This window comes from Amphiura filiformis, unplaced genomic scaffold, assembly GCF_039555335.1.
Source record: "Amphiura filiformis unplaced genomic scaffold, Afil_fr2py scaffold_217, whole genome shotgun sequence".
Taxonomy (NCBI): domain Eukaryota; kingdom Metazoa; phylum Echinodermata; class Ophiuroidea; order Amphilepidida; family Amphiuridae; genus Amphiura; species Amphiura filiformis.
In genome coordinates, this window is record NW_027305681.1 from 13,094 (window position 1) to 29,864 (window position 16,771).

Consider the following 16,771-nt stretch of genomic DNA (forward strand, 5'->3'; position numbering starts at 1 on the left):
AGAGGTTACGCGTCAATGGTAAGAGCACTGTGTATTGTGTATAGGAAAACGGACAGTAACTGCAGTATGTTTAATAAAGATAACCAGACTTCCCAAGAACATGCAATAATTAGCATTAAAACCAAGTTGTTTTTACGCATTTTAAAAACGCTTTGGCCGGACGGCGAAGGCCGCTGTGATAGGGGCCTATTATTATTCCTGCCATTATCAGAATACTGACCATGCTGACCGGGTACACTGAATGAAATGCTTTGATCATGTACACGTCATCAGGCACACACCGGCGACACCACAAAACACCATATGGAAATTTGTAATCAGATATATATTACTAGTGATTATATCTTATGATGGGGTTCCAGGATATTTTTTGTTTCACTAAGAAACGTTTTGTATTCATTAGTGTTGTTTTATTAACGATCACTATCCTCTACATGCGTGGTCTACCTTTGGATAAGGAAGCAACACCAAAGCGTGTTAGTAGACCTACTCAACATTTACCACTGAAGATATACGCACCTGTCTCTACGGAAATTGCATCAGAGTTTTCAAGTGAAGGACTGGAAGGCATGGTAAATGAAGACAATAACTTCGAAGCATATTTTTATGGAAATACGAGTTATTCTCAGAGTAGGACGCATAGTGACATGGGAGATGTGTCATCACGTTCTTCCAACACATCGTGCGATGTAAACTGGATGACGAAATCTTCTTACCTGCAGCAGTTAAAGTCAATATCAACAGATTGTCCAAACATAGATCGACGTCAAAATATACCTTATTACGTAGAGTGCGATCCAGATCTAAAACAATATATCAATGCAGTTATTGGCAGATTACGAACAACGTCAAGTAGCTTATGGAGTTTGGTCAAAGAACTAAATTTGTTTCAAAATTTAACTTTACCTGCAAAATGGAAGGCTTTGAAGGACATGTTGAATCTATGTGGCTACGAGCAGCGTCTTCCAGATGTCATCAATATTGGAGTCAAGAAGTCGGGAACATCAATGTTTCAAGCATTATTTATTAAGCATCCTCAAATTGTTAACTCACTGGCTACTGACGTCGCGGGCGAAGTTCACTTCTTCGATAGGAATTACCATAAAGGAATTGGTTACTATAGATCACGTATGATGTTTGCATCATCAGAAATGTTATCCTTCGAGAAAACCCCGAAATATTTTAGGACAAAGGATGCGCCTTCTAACATGGTCAAAGATTTACCAGACCATGTTAAATTTATACTTTTAGTTAAAGACCCAGTAAAACGATCTATTTCTGAGTTTAAACATGAGTCCCAGTTAAAATTAAAACATGCTAATTTCAAGACCCGTGGTTTCCAGAAAATTCGAAGGACGGAGCAGAGTGAAGGAATACGCTTCGAAAATGAAGTACTACGGCAAGACGGTGAGGTCAATTTAGACAGCGAGATAATTGATACAAGTTTGTACGCTAAGCATTTTAGCAATTGGCTTGATTATTACCCGAGAGAAAGGTTTCTCATTATTGATTACGACAAATTGCTGCAGAATGTATCATTTTGGCTTCAAAAAGTTGAACAATTTCTAGATTTACAACCATTTTTTCAACACAAAATGTTTCGATTAAACAAAAACCGTCGTCTGTGCTTTATACCACCACATGGGCTCAAATCAAAGAGTGTTTGTCCTGGTTCTGGTTCAGATGGATCCATACCGAAAGCAAAGCCAAGCAGAGATACTTTATTGAAACTTTGTCACTTCTTCCAACCGTACAATAAAATGTTCATGCACCTTACAAACATGACTTTCGACTGGAGATGTCAAGACGAATCCATATAAGATGCAAGCTTTTGCAGGCTATAACATGGAATCTTGACAAAGTTCTGGCAATATAATAGTTGATTAGGGGACAAACCAAAGATCGATGACGTCCTATAAACGTAATTAGTTTCGTTTCTCAGCCGACCCCCTCCCTCCCTGCCAGAAACGTAATAATGAAATGTTGAAAATGTTGACATAATAATAATAAATAATGACACATTTTTCAGACCGATGTTTTTGTACAAACGTAATCGGATATTTTTACCCCCTCCCCCTAAACGAAACTAGTTTCGTTTATAGGACGTCATCGATCTTTTGGGTTGTTCCCTTAGAGATGTCTTCAACAATCGATGACTCAACAATTTAAACATGTTTTTCGACATGAAATGTTTGCGACTGGCCATGTTAAAGATTAATGAGAACCGCCAAATTTGCTTTATATCGTGTACCACCACGTGAGTTCAAATACAGTAAGCAAAAGAATTAAGGTAGCAGGGGGTAGCAGTTGTGTTCACCCCTGTATATTCTAAATAAAGACAAATGTGTCAAAATTAAAACAAGCAGCCGATGCCTGTACTTTTTAGCTCTGATTTGAGACCTTATTTGTCGAAATTGGTTGAGAATTAAAGAAACGGTAGTCCAAAACATGATGAAGATACGAAATAAAAAGTTGCACTTTTGTGTTCTAATCAATGAAAGCACGATGCTAGTTTTTCGTGCTAATCAATGAAAGCACAGCGCTAGTTATCTTGTTCGCGTACGCTTCTCGGTACAAATCAATAGGGCATGTAATGTGGCAAACTGCAACTTTTATAGTATTTTATATTTGCATCTTCCTTGGGTTTTTGGATCGTCATGTCTTTATTTCTTGGACAATGTCAACGAATGAGGTCTTAAATTCGAGCTGAAAGATGCAGCTATTGGCTGTTGGTTCCAATTATGACATGTTTGCCTTTGTTTAGGATATACAGAGGGTGAACGCAACTGGTACCTTAATTTTTTGGCTCACTGTAATGCACCTTGCATATACAGGTAACACAACTTCTAAGTTCCCCCTAATACTTTTTAACATAAGTCGAAAAATATTTTACAAAATGTAAAAATGTAAAAAGATATGTAGCTATATGTATAGCCCTGTTTGTTTTACTCATGTGGACCAATTTATAGCGTCACACATCATTGCGTTCAGTCACAATGGTTAATTATGTATGAAAAGAGGCCGTTTTCAAAGTTGCACCTGAGCAATTTTTACATTTTTACATTTCGTAAAATAGTTTTCGACTTATTCTAAAAAGTATTAGGGGGAACTTAGAAGTTGTGTTACCTGTATAATATTCGACTAGAGATATCCAGAGTGGAGTGATAGCTTTAAACAATATTGTCTCTGATACAAATAGACATGTCATATCTTTGTCAATAGAAGACATGTCGTCACGGTGCCGAATACATGAGCTGTGAACAACATATTGAGTACTCCATTGAGTCAGTCTATCCAGAATGCAACAAAACCTTCAATTGACTTAAATAAGAGAAGTCTTGCGTAGAGAGGTTACTGTCTTATTGGGAAGCGTCTAACCACGGCACAATAGGACCTGTCTTAACAAGGCCCATTGTTTCACTGATTATATTAGTTTCATTGTTAATATTTTTTCACTGATTATCACTGATTCAATTATATCAGTACTTATTAATTAATTACCTACAGCTCCATGAAAGTACACACTGTCATTAAGTTTATGGTATTGATGGTATTGATATGCAAAAACGAATACAAACTCTGCAAAAATGCATAAAATGCACACAGGTGCCTAGTAATATCTGTAAAATGTAATAAATAAATGAATAAATGTAAAATAAATGTAGATATTTATATAGCGCTTTATGTCGTAAACAGCCTCAAAGCGCTTTACATTTATTCCGCCGTTACTAGAATATGTCGGAACCACGTTTGCTGCCTACAAATGGCGCAGGGTTCATCAGTACAACGACTGTGACTACCCCTAACAGCTTCCCATTGCACCTGGGTGGGGTGAGGGCAAGCGTGACAAAGCGCCTTGCCCAAGGGCGCAACACGGTGGCGGGACGGGGACTCGAACCCACGCACGTCAAGCAAGCTCGAGTCCAAGGCCGTAACCACTGAGCCACCGTGCCCTATAGTCCTTTTGATTTACTTAGAAGGGCAGGTTTCATTTAAAATGTCATTCCAGTTAATTGAATTATCATTTTTGATAACTCCATAAAAGTACACAGAACCTCCTTATTAAATGTTGAATGAAATGCACACACGTCCCTACCATCTCTATCTCTTAACCTGTCGCACAATACTTAGCGTAAAGTTCTCAAAATGTGATAAGATTTCTGCAACTTTAAGTGATGCAAAGTTGCATAGGTTGTCGGCAAATTGCATAAAAAGGTTACATACAAATTTCATTACAAAAGATTAAACACAATCTTCCAGAACTAAATGTCTACAGTGCTTCAACTTAAAACACTAAAATGTTCATTCCATAAACAGGGTGTTTGTGTTCTACAAGCAATATACAGGGCGAATCAAAAAAGTGCAATAGTGCAAAGAATCCATTTTTATTTTATAACCAGATTGAACTTCCAGGATGTAAAACATTACAGGAAGTAATTAGCATTTACCGTTCTGTTGTTATGACACATTTTACAGCGATACCCAATTTTAATGGTTGTCCATGACACATATAAATTTTGAATGTCAGCACACTCTTTGTAAGGTAGATTTGGAACAACTGCCATTTTCCTAACCTCATTGGCACTGAAGTAGAATGGTGCACCCAAAGTTTTATTGTCCCTTGTCTTGTATAAGTAGAGGAAACATTACTTTCATTTGTTGTTATTTTCATATTTACCCTAACATTAAAAATGGTCATTATTTATAAAAGAAACATACAAATTTATGGGTGGGGTTTTCAAATGTCGAAAGGAATGCGTGCAAATTGAAGTGCTGTGAATTACAAAATATAAGTATGGACACATTTGAATGCAAAGGCGGAACAACATGAGACTGCTGCGCAGCAAAATTGTCTATTTTGTTCAACTTTGTGATTATATTGTAAACGTTTCCGTCGTTGAATATTTTATTCCATCTTCAATTCCTTTGTTTTTGATAACATATTACAAATTCGGAATTGCAAAATGTGTAATAATTTTGCAATTCAATTAATACTTAAATTTGATGATATTTGTCTACAGAGTTCCTATCCCTTTCTGTATAGTGGTCAATGCATAAGGATTTGGTCACGCTTGCTGGTCTTGGTATGTCGTGCCCATGGGTCACGTGCGTATTTATAGATATTATCGAAGTACACTGTTTAGGGGCTGTGCAATAATTATGTGTACCCCGGGGTGGTGAATTCTCAAAGTGGTTTGCCAAAAATCGCTTGCCCCCCCCCCCCCTGACCGTGCCAAAAAACCTTCCCCCCCCCCACCCCCTTTACACACTAAGAATTTAGGGAACCCGGATTTTAAATCTTAAATTGTCTTATCATATAATGCGAACACAGCGAGTAGATATTTTAGCACATTTGAACGTGTTCCTAACGTTTTCCTACACCTTTTTAGGGCGTAATATAGAAACGGTGCCCAAAATTAGCACTACAACAGGGCCTTTTTTTACACACTACATACTCCGAGACACCATGCTATATCCTGAGAACTGCTAAAAAACCAAGTGACAACTCACACCCACTACCGCTGTCCCCCGAGAAGGACAGCGGCCCGGGGGGGGGCACTTCAATTTGAAATGGATATAGGTGTAGGGCTGGCGCTTTCGCACTAAGGGGCATTCGGTGAGAGCAACATGTAAAAAATATGGGGTCATTGGGTGAGAGCATGATTTTGGCATTCGGTGAGAGCAAAATGTAAAAAATATGGGGTCATTGGGTGAGAACATGACCTTTTTTAAATGGAATCTTTGGGTGAGAACAAAACAGCGCCACAAAAACCTCGAAAATCAAATTTCTAGTTCTAAATGGCTTCAAATTTCTTTATTTTTTCAAAATAAGTAACAAAATCAGTGATAAATGAAGTTGCTGTTCAAATTGAACTTGTAAGGGTCTTTGGGTGACAGATCAAATGGAAAATAGGGGGTCTTTGGGTGACAGAGCGCGGAGCGAGCATGTGTTCGTAAACAAATATGGGGTCTTTGGGTGACAGCGATGCTGAAAAAGGGGGTCTTAACAGCCCTACATACTCGTTTGTTTGTTTGTTTATTTCTTCTTTATACTGGGTCCATATTCAGGGAAAATTTAAGTATTCCCTGTTCTTCCATATGGCCCAGTTATCTCCAAAGTTGAGTGCCCCCCCCCGGGGACAGCGGTTTGCTAGTAGTGGGTTTAGCAGTTCTTCTCGGGGTATAGCATGTAAAAAGAAAAAGAAAACAGGCCCTGTGGTAGGGCTACCCAAAATATTTGTGCCAAAAATCGCTTGCCAACCCTTCGACCTCCCAAAATCGCTTGACCCCTTTCAATCTGCCAAAATGCTTGCCCCCCCCCCTGGTCTGTCAAAATATTTGTCCCTCCCTATAATTCCCCACGCCAGGGGTACACATAATTATTGCACCACCCCTTTAAACATGCTCTTTTTCTAGTTCCCAAAAATGGCTCATATCCCAATACGTGATCCATAGCCCCCTGGGGGGATAATAAACTATTGGTGTGTATGTTCCACGGAATTTTGAAGTGCTGGTTCTCTGTGAGTTGACGTCGTACCGGTAAAAGGGGGTCTTTTGGAGCAGTCAAAGTCAGTGTCTTTCTTGTCTTTGGTTGATAATCATCTGAAAAAAAACCAGAAATGTGAGGAATGAGCAATTCAGGGCTTAAGGGGAGGCTTATCTGCCAAGGGTGGTTTTTGGGCTATTTTGACCATTTTAGTTTCTTTTGAATTTCAAATTGTATATATTTTGAGCCTTAATAGCTCTGCTTTTTATTTGACTTAAATCGGACATTTAGACCAAAGGTCATGGCTGTTTCAACCGAAAGAAGTTACCCGAAATGATTTTTCTCCTATACTAATGATTGCGTTGTACTTCTTTTGTATTTTATTGTTTTTCAAGGTGCGATATTTAAGAAAATTAGCTAAATATTATAAGATATACAATTTAACAGATTTTTATTGCAGATTGTTCTATATTCTTTAATGGCTAAAATTGTTGTAAATAAATAAAGTTTTTTATTAATCTCATTTGCATAATTTCGTCTGAATTTACATAGTTAGTGTTTCTAAACATAAAATGCCCTTTTCAGCCATTTGTCGTTTCGCGTTATTTGAAACATTCCGCGAAGTGTTTTACCCACAACCACTCATTCGATTGACTTTAAATTTAGCATGAAGGTTGAAAATGCATTTATCTGCAAATCTATGAAGAGCAATTTAAAGATTTTTGTTTACTTTTTGAAAATTCGCTACTGGTTGCTATGCAAATCATGCCATGAACATGGCATGCTCATGCCATGAACATGGCAAGACATTCTGATTCTTTTGTTTTGTATATGGCATGAAAATCCTCTATCAAGGATTCATGGGTGGTTAATTTTGAACCCATTAAAATTGTAATTGACGCCCTTGAATAGAGAATCAATGGGCATGGAAGTAGAGAGAATTTGACATTGACCGCGATTCATGCCCATGAGTTACTCATGAACATGCCCTGAACATGTCAAGGCTCTAACTAAACGCATGACAAAAAAAAAGGCATGCAATGGCATGAATATTCATGTGTGAGCATGAAAAACCCATCAAAATTCCCAAATTCGCGAAATTTCATGCCCGTTGCTAGCAAATATAGGGCGTGTGCTTGGCATGTTCATGGCAAGATCTTGCCATGTTCATGGGCATATATGTCTCATACCGATTTTGAAGTCTATAATGTTTTCAGAAAGTATTCAAACACTGCGCGATGCGATAACCATGAAAAATTCAATATGGCCGCCGTTACCATGGCAACGGAAGTGACGACACAAATAAAAACTAAATAAAATGAATCGGAATGTCAATATATCTATATAACCTGGCCAAATATGAAGTGTACGATGTCATTCAAAATCAAATAGAAGTCCCACAACTAAAGTAGCAATCGATAAATCTGCTCACTCAATCATCAAATAATCAATCGAAAAATAAATAAATAAATAAATGTGTCCGTTCTCTCGAGCCCCAAAACGTCATTAAATAAATTAAATAAATTAAATAAATAAATAAATAAATAAATAAATAAATAAATAAATAAATAAATAAATAAATAAATAAATAAATAATACAAAAAGAAATTATAAATTAGTTTTTCTAGGCCCTACGCTGGAAAAATAAAGCAGCGTAAGAAAATTGACAGACGAACGGTTTCGAACAAGCGACGCTCATAACTAAGAAACCACAACGCCTTAGACCGCTCGGCCATAGAATCACACAGTCTATTCAATGTCAAAGAAATATATGAACCTTTAACGTCACGCAATATTGGCACATGACACGGGCACATGTCTGCGGGTAAAGATACTGCATGATAGAAAGGCGCATAAAGGGTCTATCCCTGAAGTTATACTAACCAAATGGTCAACCAATTCTTTGTATACCAGCTACAGTCAACATATAGAAAGAAGTATATTGTTAGGCGTAGACGCAATCATCAATGCGGGAAGTATAAAACCATAGTCGCCACTCGTGCACTTGTTTGAGTCCACGGGTATTCCGAAAACAGCCTTCAACCCTGAATTCAGAGGTCGATTTTGGGTTGTTACATGCAAATACAAACTAATTATATCATGAAAAAACCCACCAAGAGGACTACGATACTTATTCAGAGCCAATCTACATTCTGTTATTTACAAAAGCCGACGATCAAAGTAAAATTATAAAAGGAGCAAGACCAGATATCAACGTTAAATCACGGTAAGCCTAAAATCGCATCGAAAACGCCAAAATGCAGTCACAAAATTTATAATATTACTAAATCACCACAACGAATTGTAACGTAGGTATGCAGAAAAGAGTTGTATTAGCAATAACAAAGTATGTGCAAAAAGATTTGTCTTTGGCATGTCGCTTTTTTGAAATATCACCAAAAATATCAAATTTTGGAAAAACGCCCCAAAATTTAAAACAAACACGAACCTTCCATAATAAATAGGCCTATATATTAGCACTCGGCGGCCCAGGCACTACCTGTCGCTGTGATTTGGGGTAACTCGGTGCTTCCCTTCTCCAGATACCTGTACTTCAAGGTCGCTCATACCCCATGCCTTAATTACCTACCTATTCCAATTTAAATGTTATTGTATATTAAATGTTATCGCAAACATTTTTTGCCAACTATTTTGTCAATACTTAAATAACATTATGTTAAAATATTTGCAGTCGGATATCAAAAAATGTGTTTTAATGTTATGAAAACGTTTTATACCCTTTATATAACCCGACATATAAACATTTTCCGACAACCTTTTATATCCTTTTGCGAATGATGTTGAAAACTTTTTGTGTTTGCTGGGACTCCTCTCCCCCTCCTCTGAAAACAATGTTGGAGTGGATAATTAACCTTTTATTATTTTTCAGCAGTCAACATTGATTAAGGGGAGTGTCCCAATTCGGGCAAGATTGTAGGTTACTGTGGTTGCAATAAAATGAAAGGCGTACATGTACATTATGAGAAAGTTTGTGGTGCATAATCACTATTATTATTTATTATTATAATACTCAGAACTTGATGCCATCGGATAGCGCCACGATTATATCATACACTGAAACATGGAAACATTCAAACACTACAACTAGTGCACGAGATCAAATTAATGAATTTACAAATGGAAACATAACATGCATAGCAAATGGAAACATAACATTAATTGATCTCGTACACTGGTTTGTAATGTGTTGTTTGCACTGTTCACCCTTGACTCCTCATATCCATAAGTACCAGACTTGAGTCCTGTTTATCAGGGACAGTCTGTGTAGCTCAGTGGTAGAGTGCTCGCCCGACAAGCGAGAGGTCTGGGGTTCAAGTCCCCGCACAGGCAGGTATGTCCGGAATTTTTACTCTGGTATATCTGCCTATGCATGTTATGTTTCCATTTGTATATTCATGTTTAAAATTAATGTGCTAGTGTGCGATGCGTAATTCTTCTTTCCCTTGTATATTGATATATTAAGAATAACGATTAAGGGAAGGGGTATGAATGTTTGGACAGTATTTATTGTGGGACATTAGAACACATCAGACATATCAAATTGCATTCTGAATACGAAGAATGGCCTTCTGATCTTCTGATATCAAATAATTTTGATTTTTGAAATTCGCAATGTAATACACATTTTATGGCAAATCATTAAAATTGATATTTTGATATTTAACAGTACTCGAAGTAAACTTTATAAATCTTATGATTTCTACCTAAAGTGTATGTTGGTGGGATGAAAAGCCGACGATCAATTGAAAATTTTGACCTTTCGTATTGAAGATATGGATTTTTTTTCCCAAAACACAAAAAAAAATTAGGTCTTTTTGGGAAAAAAATCCATATCTTCAATATGAAAGGTCCAAATTTTCAATTGATCGTCGGCTTTTCCTCCCAGCTACATACACTTTAAGACTATATCATTAAATTTATAAAATTTACTTCGAGGACTGTTATATCTCCAAAATGTGAAAAATATCAAATTTTAATAATTTGTCATAAAATTTGTATTATATCGTGAATTTCATAAAATGAAAATTATTTGATATCACAAAGACATTCTTCGTATTCAGAATGCAATTCGATAAATGCGCTCTCATGTCCCACAAAAATGCTGTCGAAACGCTCAAAACGCTCATTCCAGTTCCCTTAAGCATCATTAATTTGATCTCGTGCGCTAGTTTGTAATGTTTGAATGTTTCCATGTTCCAGTGTATGATGCGTAAGCCTTTTCCTTTGTTTGAGTAAGTTACTAAATAATAAAACAGGCTGATGTCATTTCATGGTTCAGCAAAAATAATACATGCACAACTTGAGTAAATGATATAGCGGCGCTGTCATAACCTTGACCATGAACTGATCGAGCCCTTTCCCCCGAACTCCCCCATGTCCCCCCTGACAAATCACATATCCAGACACTCAATCGCCGCGTAATGAGTTTCAAGGTTAGCCTGACTTCGATTCTCGCTATTTAGGGACGCACCATTAGATATTATCGGGAGGGGGTAGGGATTTATAAAAAAAACTTCACCCACTAGTGAGATGAAAACAAAATTGCCTCACTGATGAGTAAAAAAAAGTTCTACCAACTCTATATAAAGATATACATTAAAATTGAAAAAGACAACAACAAAATTGTCCCAGTTCCGCAGCCTTCGGCGGCAACAAAAAAAACACCCAAAAAACAAAAACAAACAAAATTCTGTCGACTGCCCATATCTCCCTAGTCCCCGATAATATCCAATGGTGCGTCCCTTAGGGCCTATATAATACATACATATACTAGTACCTTGGACTGTAAAATCGTCAGCGACGCGACATCATATGGAAACTTGTGATCATATATACTCAGTATTACTGGTGATTGTAACATTATTCATTATGGGTATACAGGACACTGTTGGTTTCACTAAGAAACGTTTTGTATTCATTATTAGTGTTGTTTTATTGACGATCACTATCCTCTACATGCATGGTCTACATTTGGAAAGGGAAGCAACACCAAGGCGTTTTAGTAGACCTACTCAAAATTTAACATTGAACTTTTTGAAGATATACAAACCCGTCTCTACGGAAAGTTTATCAACGTTTTCAGATGAAGGATTGAAAGTTATGGTAAATGATGACAAAAACGTATACACATATTATGGAAATCAGAATCAGTACAAAAGAATTACGCCGATTGACATGGGAGACATGCCATCACAGTCTTCCAACCATTCGTGCGATGTAAGCTGGATGATGAAATCTTCTTACCTGCAGCAGTTGAAGTCAATACCAGATTGTGCACATAATCATGATAAGATACACCGACGTCAAAATAATTATACCTTATTGCGTAGAGTGCGATCCACATCTAAACGAATATATCAATGAAGTTTATAATAAAATACGAACAATGTCAAATCGCTTGTGGAAATTGATCAAGGAACTAAATTATCCTGTTTTCCAAAATTTAACTTTACCTGCAAAATGGAAGGCTTTGAAGGACATGTTGAATCTCTGTGGCTACGAGCAGCGTCTTCCAGATGTCATCAATATTGGAGTCAAGAAGTCTGGAACAACGATGTTTCAAGCATTTTTTATTAAGCATCCTCAAATTGTTCGCGCACTGAACGGCGAAGTCCCAGGCGAAGTTCACTTCTTCGATAGGAATTACCACAAAGGAATTGGTTACTATAGATCACATATGATGTTTGTATCATCAGAAATGTTATCATTTGAGAAAACCCCGGGATATTTCAGGACAAAGGATGCGCCTTCTAACATGGTAAAAGACTTACCAGACCACGTTAAATTCATACTATTAGTTAAAGAACCAATCAAACGATCGATTTCTGAATTTAAACATGAGTCGGAGTTAAAATTAAACCGCGCCGATTTCAAGAAAAGTCGAAGGACAGAGCACAGTGAAGGAATACGCTTCGAAAATGAAGTACTACGGCAAGACGGAGAGGTCAATTTAGACAGCGAGATAATTGATACAAGTTTGTACGCTAAGCATTTTAGCAATTGGCTAGATTATTACCCGAGAGAAAAATTTCTAATCATTGATTACGACAAATTGGTGCAGAATGTATCATTTTGGCTTCAAAAAGTTGAACAATTTCTAGATTTACAACCATATTTTCAACACAAAATGTTTCGATTAAACAAAAACCGTCGACTGTGCTTTATACCACCACATGGGCTCAAATGAAAGAGTGTTTGTCCTGGTTATGGATTCATGCCAAAAGCAAAACCAAGCAGAGAAACCTTAATAAAACTTTGTCATTTCTTCCAACCGTACAACAAAATGTTCATGCGCCTTACAAACATGACATTCGACTGGAAATGTCAAGACTGATAAGAAACCGTAGGTTTAACACGCTGTAAAAATGGGGTCTTGACAGCATGGGCAAGGTTGCAGAAATACTTTCTAGCAAGTAGACATGGCTTTAACAACAGAAAGCTCAAAAATATACATATTGTGTCGTAACGCCGAACACACGAGCTAAGAATACACAAAGTCAAGGCCACACAAAATTCAATTGTTACTTCGTTTTATTTTAGAAGTGTCAATTTTTGTACGTGTCTTGCAAAAAGACACCCCCTCCCCTATGTGATGTAAGTGATGATGCGACAGGATTAACTACTATAGCAATAGGATAAAACAATAATTTTGAAATATATCGCCCTGCACTACAAGCAGATAAAACTCATCATCACAGACTGAATACAATACCGCTCTTTTCAAAGATCATACTAATCTTACAGGTGCGAGGGATCAGCATGATATGAATATTCTAGAATTACGATCCAGGTCTTTATCCTTGTTCTTTGACATCAATGGTTCAATGCACTAGAGGCACCGCGTGAACGTACTAGTGCGGTGCGATATATTTGAAAATTGTGTTGCTATGATAGTTAATATTATTGTTACATCATCACAGCTACGGAGAATAGACATAACGTCTACTGATAAAGCAATTAAAACCTTGTTAGAAACCTTCTTGAAAGAGGACATTTTGATCCATTTTGATCTGTGTTGATTAGGTTCGGTAAAACTTGGTTTATTCTTGAGGTAAATGCCTTGGCTGCAATCTTGTAGTCTGTATTTAGTCAAAGTGACGTTATGGGTCTTCATTTATTCCAATATCTAGTATCTTTCTCTCGTTTAAGTCCCTTCTTTTTGTGAAATAATACCTCTTTTATCAGATGCTGAAAGTTCACTAGCTAGTGTCATATGAATCAGTAAACGAATTTACGATCAGTTATCCTACATCCTCCAATGACATTTGAGAAATTCTATTGTTAGCCCATTAATGCCAGGACTCTTACAGTTGCCTATTGTTTGAAGTAACACCTTGTTTTGGAGCAAGTTACATTTTTGCCAATATTGTTTCTGGTATTTCAAGGTCAGGAGAGATATAACTTGGTTCTGGCAATATAATAGTTGATTAGACATGTCTTCAACAATCGATGACTCAACAATTTAAACATGCTTTTCAACAGGAAATGTTTGCAACTGGACATGTTAAAGATTAATGAGAACCGCCAAATTTGCTTTATATCATGTACCACCACGTGAGTTCAAATAAAAAAATGTTCATGCACCTTGCATATATGATATTCGACTAGAGATATCCAGAGTGAAGTGATAGCTTTACGTAATATTGTCTCTGATACAAATAGATATGTCTTTGTCAACAGACATGTCCTCACGGTGCCGAACAACATATTGAGTACTCCATTGAGTCAGTCTATCCAGAATGCAACAAAACCTTCAATTGATTTAATACGTGTTTTGCATGGCGACTTTGACTTTGTGACTTAAAGTCTTGCGAAGAGAGATCACCGTCTTATTGGGAAGCGTTTTACGGCACAATAGGACTTGTCTTTGATTGTTGGTTTTTTTTTTCAGACAAGACACAAGATTAGGCTAATGAAATGAAATGATTAGTTTCCCGTCACATTTTCTTCAGTGAAATATCATAATTTCATTATTCATTATTTTGGAAAATTTCATTATTGTCAAAACTTTCATTTACATGGCTATTACCTATATTGTTGATAAAAGAGCATCTCAAAACAGGTATTAATGCTTCGATCATCATTACAGACATTTTGCAACAGATTGAGACAAGATTTGAATTTGTTTTTATTAAAATGAAAAGAAATTTGCAATTTTTGTCATCACTAGAAACATGATGAGCTAATCCTTAAATGTCCATTATTTACCACATCCCCTACCCCTACAACTAAGAAAAACCTGCTGATTATGATCAGCAGGGGATGTCAGACATTTTGAGAGTTTCAATTTTGATTATTTCCATCTCAATATTCAGATAATTGACTTTTATATGAAAATAATGAAAGTTTTGGTCAAATTGAAAAGGTTATGAGGGTGGGTGACGGGAAACTAATAATTTCATTACACAGGCCTTAACAAGGCCTCATTATTTCACTGATCGTTACCGCATCAATTATAGTAGTACTTTTTGGGCTTTCAATTTGCCTTGTAATCTATTGTTATAGAAAAGACATGAGTGATGGAAAGACAACAATGGTAATACCCCGAATGCAACACGAGAGTAAGAATTTAAGGTTATAAATAGACAGTGTTTATAGAATGAAACCAACATTTTTAAGAGCCGTTTGGATCTGAAACCCTCATGACCATTGTCATAGGGGTTTTGGCCCGAGGAAGCGCCTGATTTGTAACAATGGGTAAAATATTACGGAAAGGAGATGGAATGTCTTGTCTCGCCAACGACGACTTTAATTGCGTTGTATTCACTCACGTGATTCATCGGGCCTTCATTTGCAAGAGACATGATCAACGGGGGATTGGTCACAACATGGCCTTGTCACAATAATGGTTTAGTGACAGTGGTGGCACCACGGTGGCATGGGGGAATTTCCCCCAGTCAGAACTTTGCCCCCCCAGTAAAAACCCAAAATTACGAAAATGTCCGCTTTTTGCGCAAAATTCACTTCCCCCAAGCCCCGCCCGAAAAAAATTCCTGGCGCCGCCACTGTTTAGTGAAGACCTAGGGAGTGGATCATAAATCGTGTTAACATAACACTTGCTGATCAAATTTCTGTGAATTGTACATGAGGCTCAACTTCATGATAATGTTTACCCCAGCAAACACAAAAATGTTTTCAAATCGTTTTAAACAAGTTATATTTTGGGTTTTGGTTTAGGCAAAAACGTTTTAATAACATTAAATGTCGGGTTATAATTATAAAGTCATGAAAATGTTTTAAAACGTCAAGTATGAAAACACACTACAACAATATGTTTAAAATGTTTTCAAAATGTTATCGTAAACTATTTTTTGCAAACATTTTTTGCCAAATATTTTATCAATACTTAAATAACATTATGTTAAAATATTTGCAGTCGGATATCAAAAAATGTGTTTTAATGTTATGAAAACGTTTTATACCCTTTATATAACCCGACATATAAACATTTTCCGACAACCTTTTGCGAATGATGTCGAAAACTTTGTGTGTTTGCTGGGACTCCTCTCCCTCTCCTCTGAAAATAATGTTGGAGTGGATAATTAACCTTTTATTATTTTTCAGCAGTCAACATTGATTAAGGGGAGTGTCCCAATTCGGGCAAGATTGTAGGTTACTGTGGTTGCAATAAAATGAAAGGCGTACATGTACATTATGAGAAAGTTTGTGGTGCATAATCACTATTATTATTTATTATTATTATAATACTCAGAACTTGATGCCATCGGATAGCGCCACGATTATATCATACACTGGAACATGGAAACATTCAAACACTACAACTAGTGCATGAGATCAAATTGATGAATTTACAAATGGAAACATAACATGCATAGCAAATGGAAACATAACATTAATTGATCTCGTACACTGGTTTGTAATGTGTTGTTTGCACTGTTCACCCTTGACTGCTCATATCCATAAGTACCAGACTTGAGTCCTGTTTATCAGGGACAGTATGAGTAGCAGTGGTAGAGTGCTCGCCCGACAAGCGAGGGGTCTGGGGTTCAAGTCCCCGCACAGGCAGGTATGTCCGGAATTTTTACTCTGGTATATCTGCCTATGCATGTTATGTTTCCATTTGTAAATTCATGTTTAAATGTGCTAGTGTGCGATGCGTAATTCTTCTTTCCCTATGTATATTGATATATTAAGAATAACGATTAAGGAAGGGGTATGAACGTTTGGACAGTATTTATTGTGGGACATTAGAGCACATCAGACATATCAAATTGCATTCTGAATACGAAGAATGGCCTTCTG

The 16,771-nt window shown here is 36.8% G+C and overlaps 1 protein-coding gene across 1 annotated transcript; it reads left to right on the forward strand.

The window, feature by feature from the left end:
• The first annotated feature begins 235 nt into the window (after positions 1-235).
• Positions 236-2,810, forward strand: LOC140145329 (heparan sulfate glucosamine 3-O-sulfotransferase 1-like). The gene has a single exon (XM_072167085.1). It carries the CDS (start codon positions 348-350, stop codon positions 1,818-1,820), a length of 1,473 nt encoding a protein of 490 aa, XP_072023186.1. The 5' UTR covers positions 236-347; the 3' UTR covers positions 1,821-2,810.
• The last annotated feature ends 13,961 nt before the right edge of the window (positions 2,811-16,771 follow it).

Excerpts from the sequence above, each read along its gene's own strand:
- LOC140145329 (XM_072167085.1), top strand. The coding sequence starts at position 348 with ATGATGGGGTTCCAGGATATTTTTTGTTTCACTAAGAAACGTTTTGTA.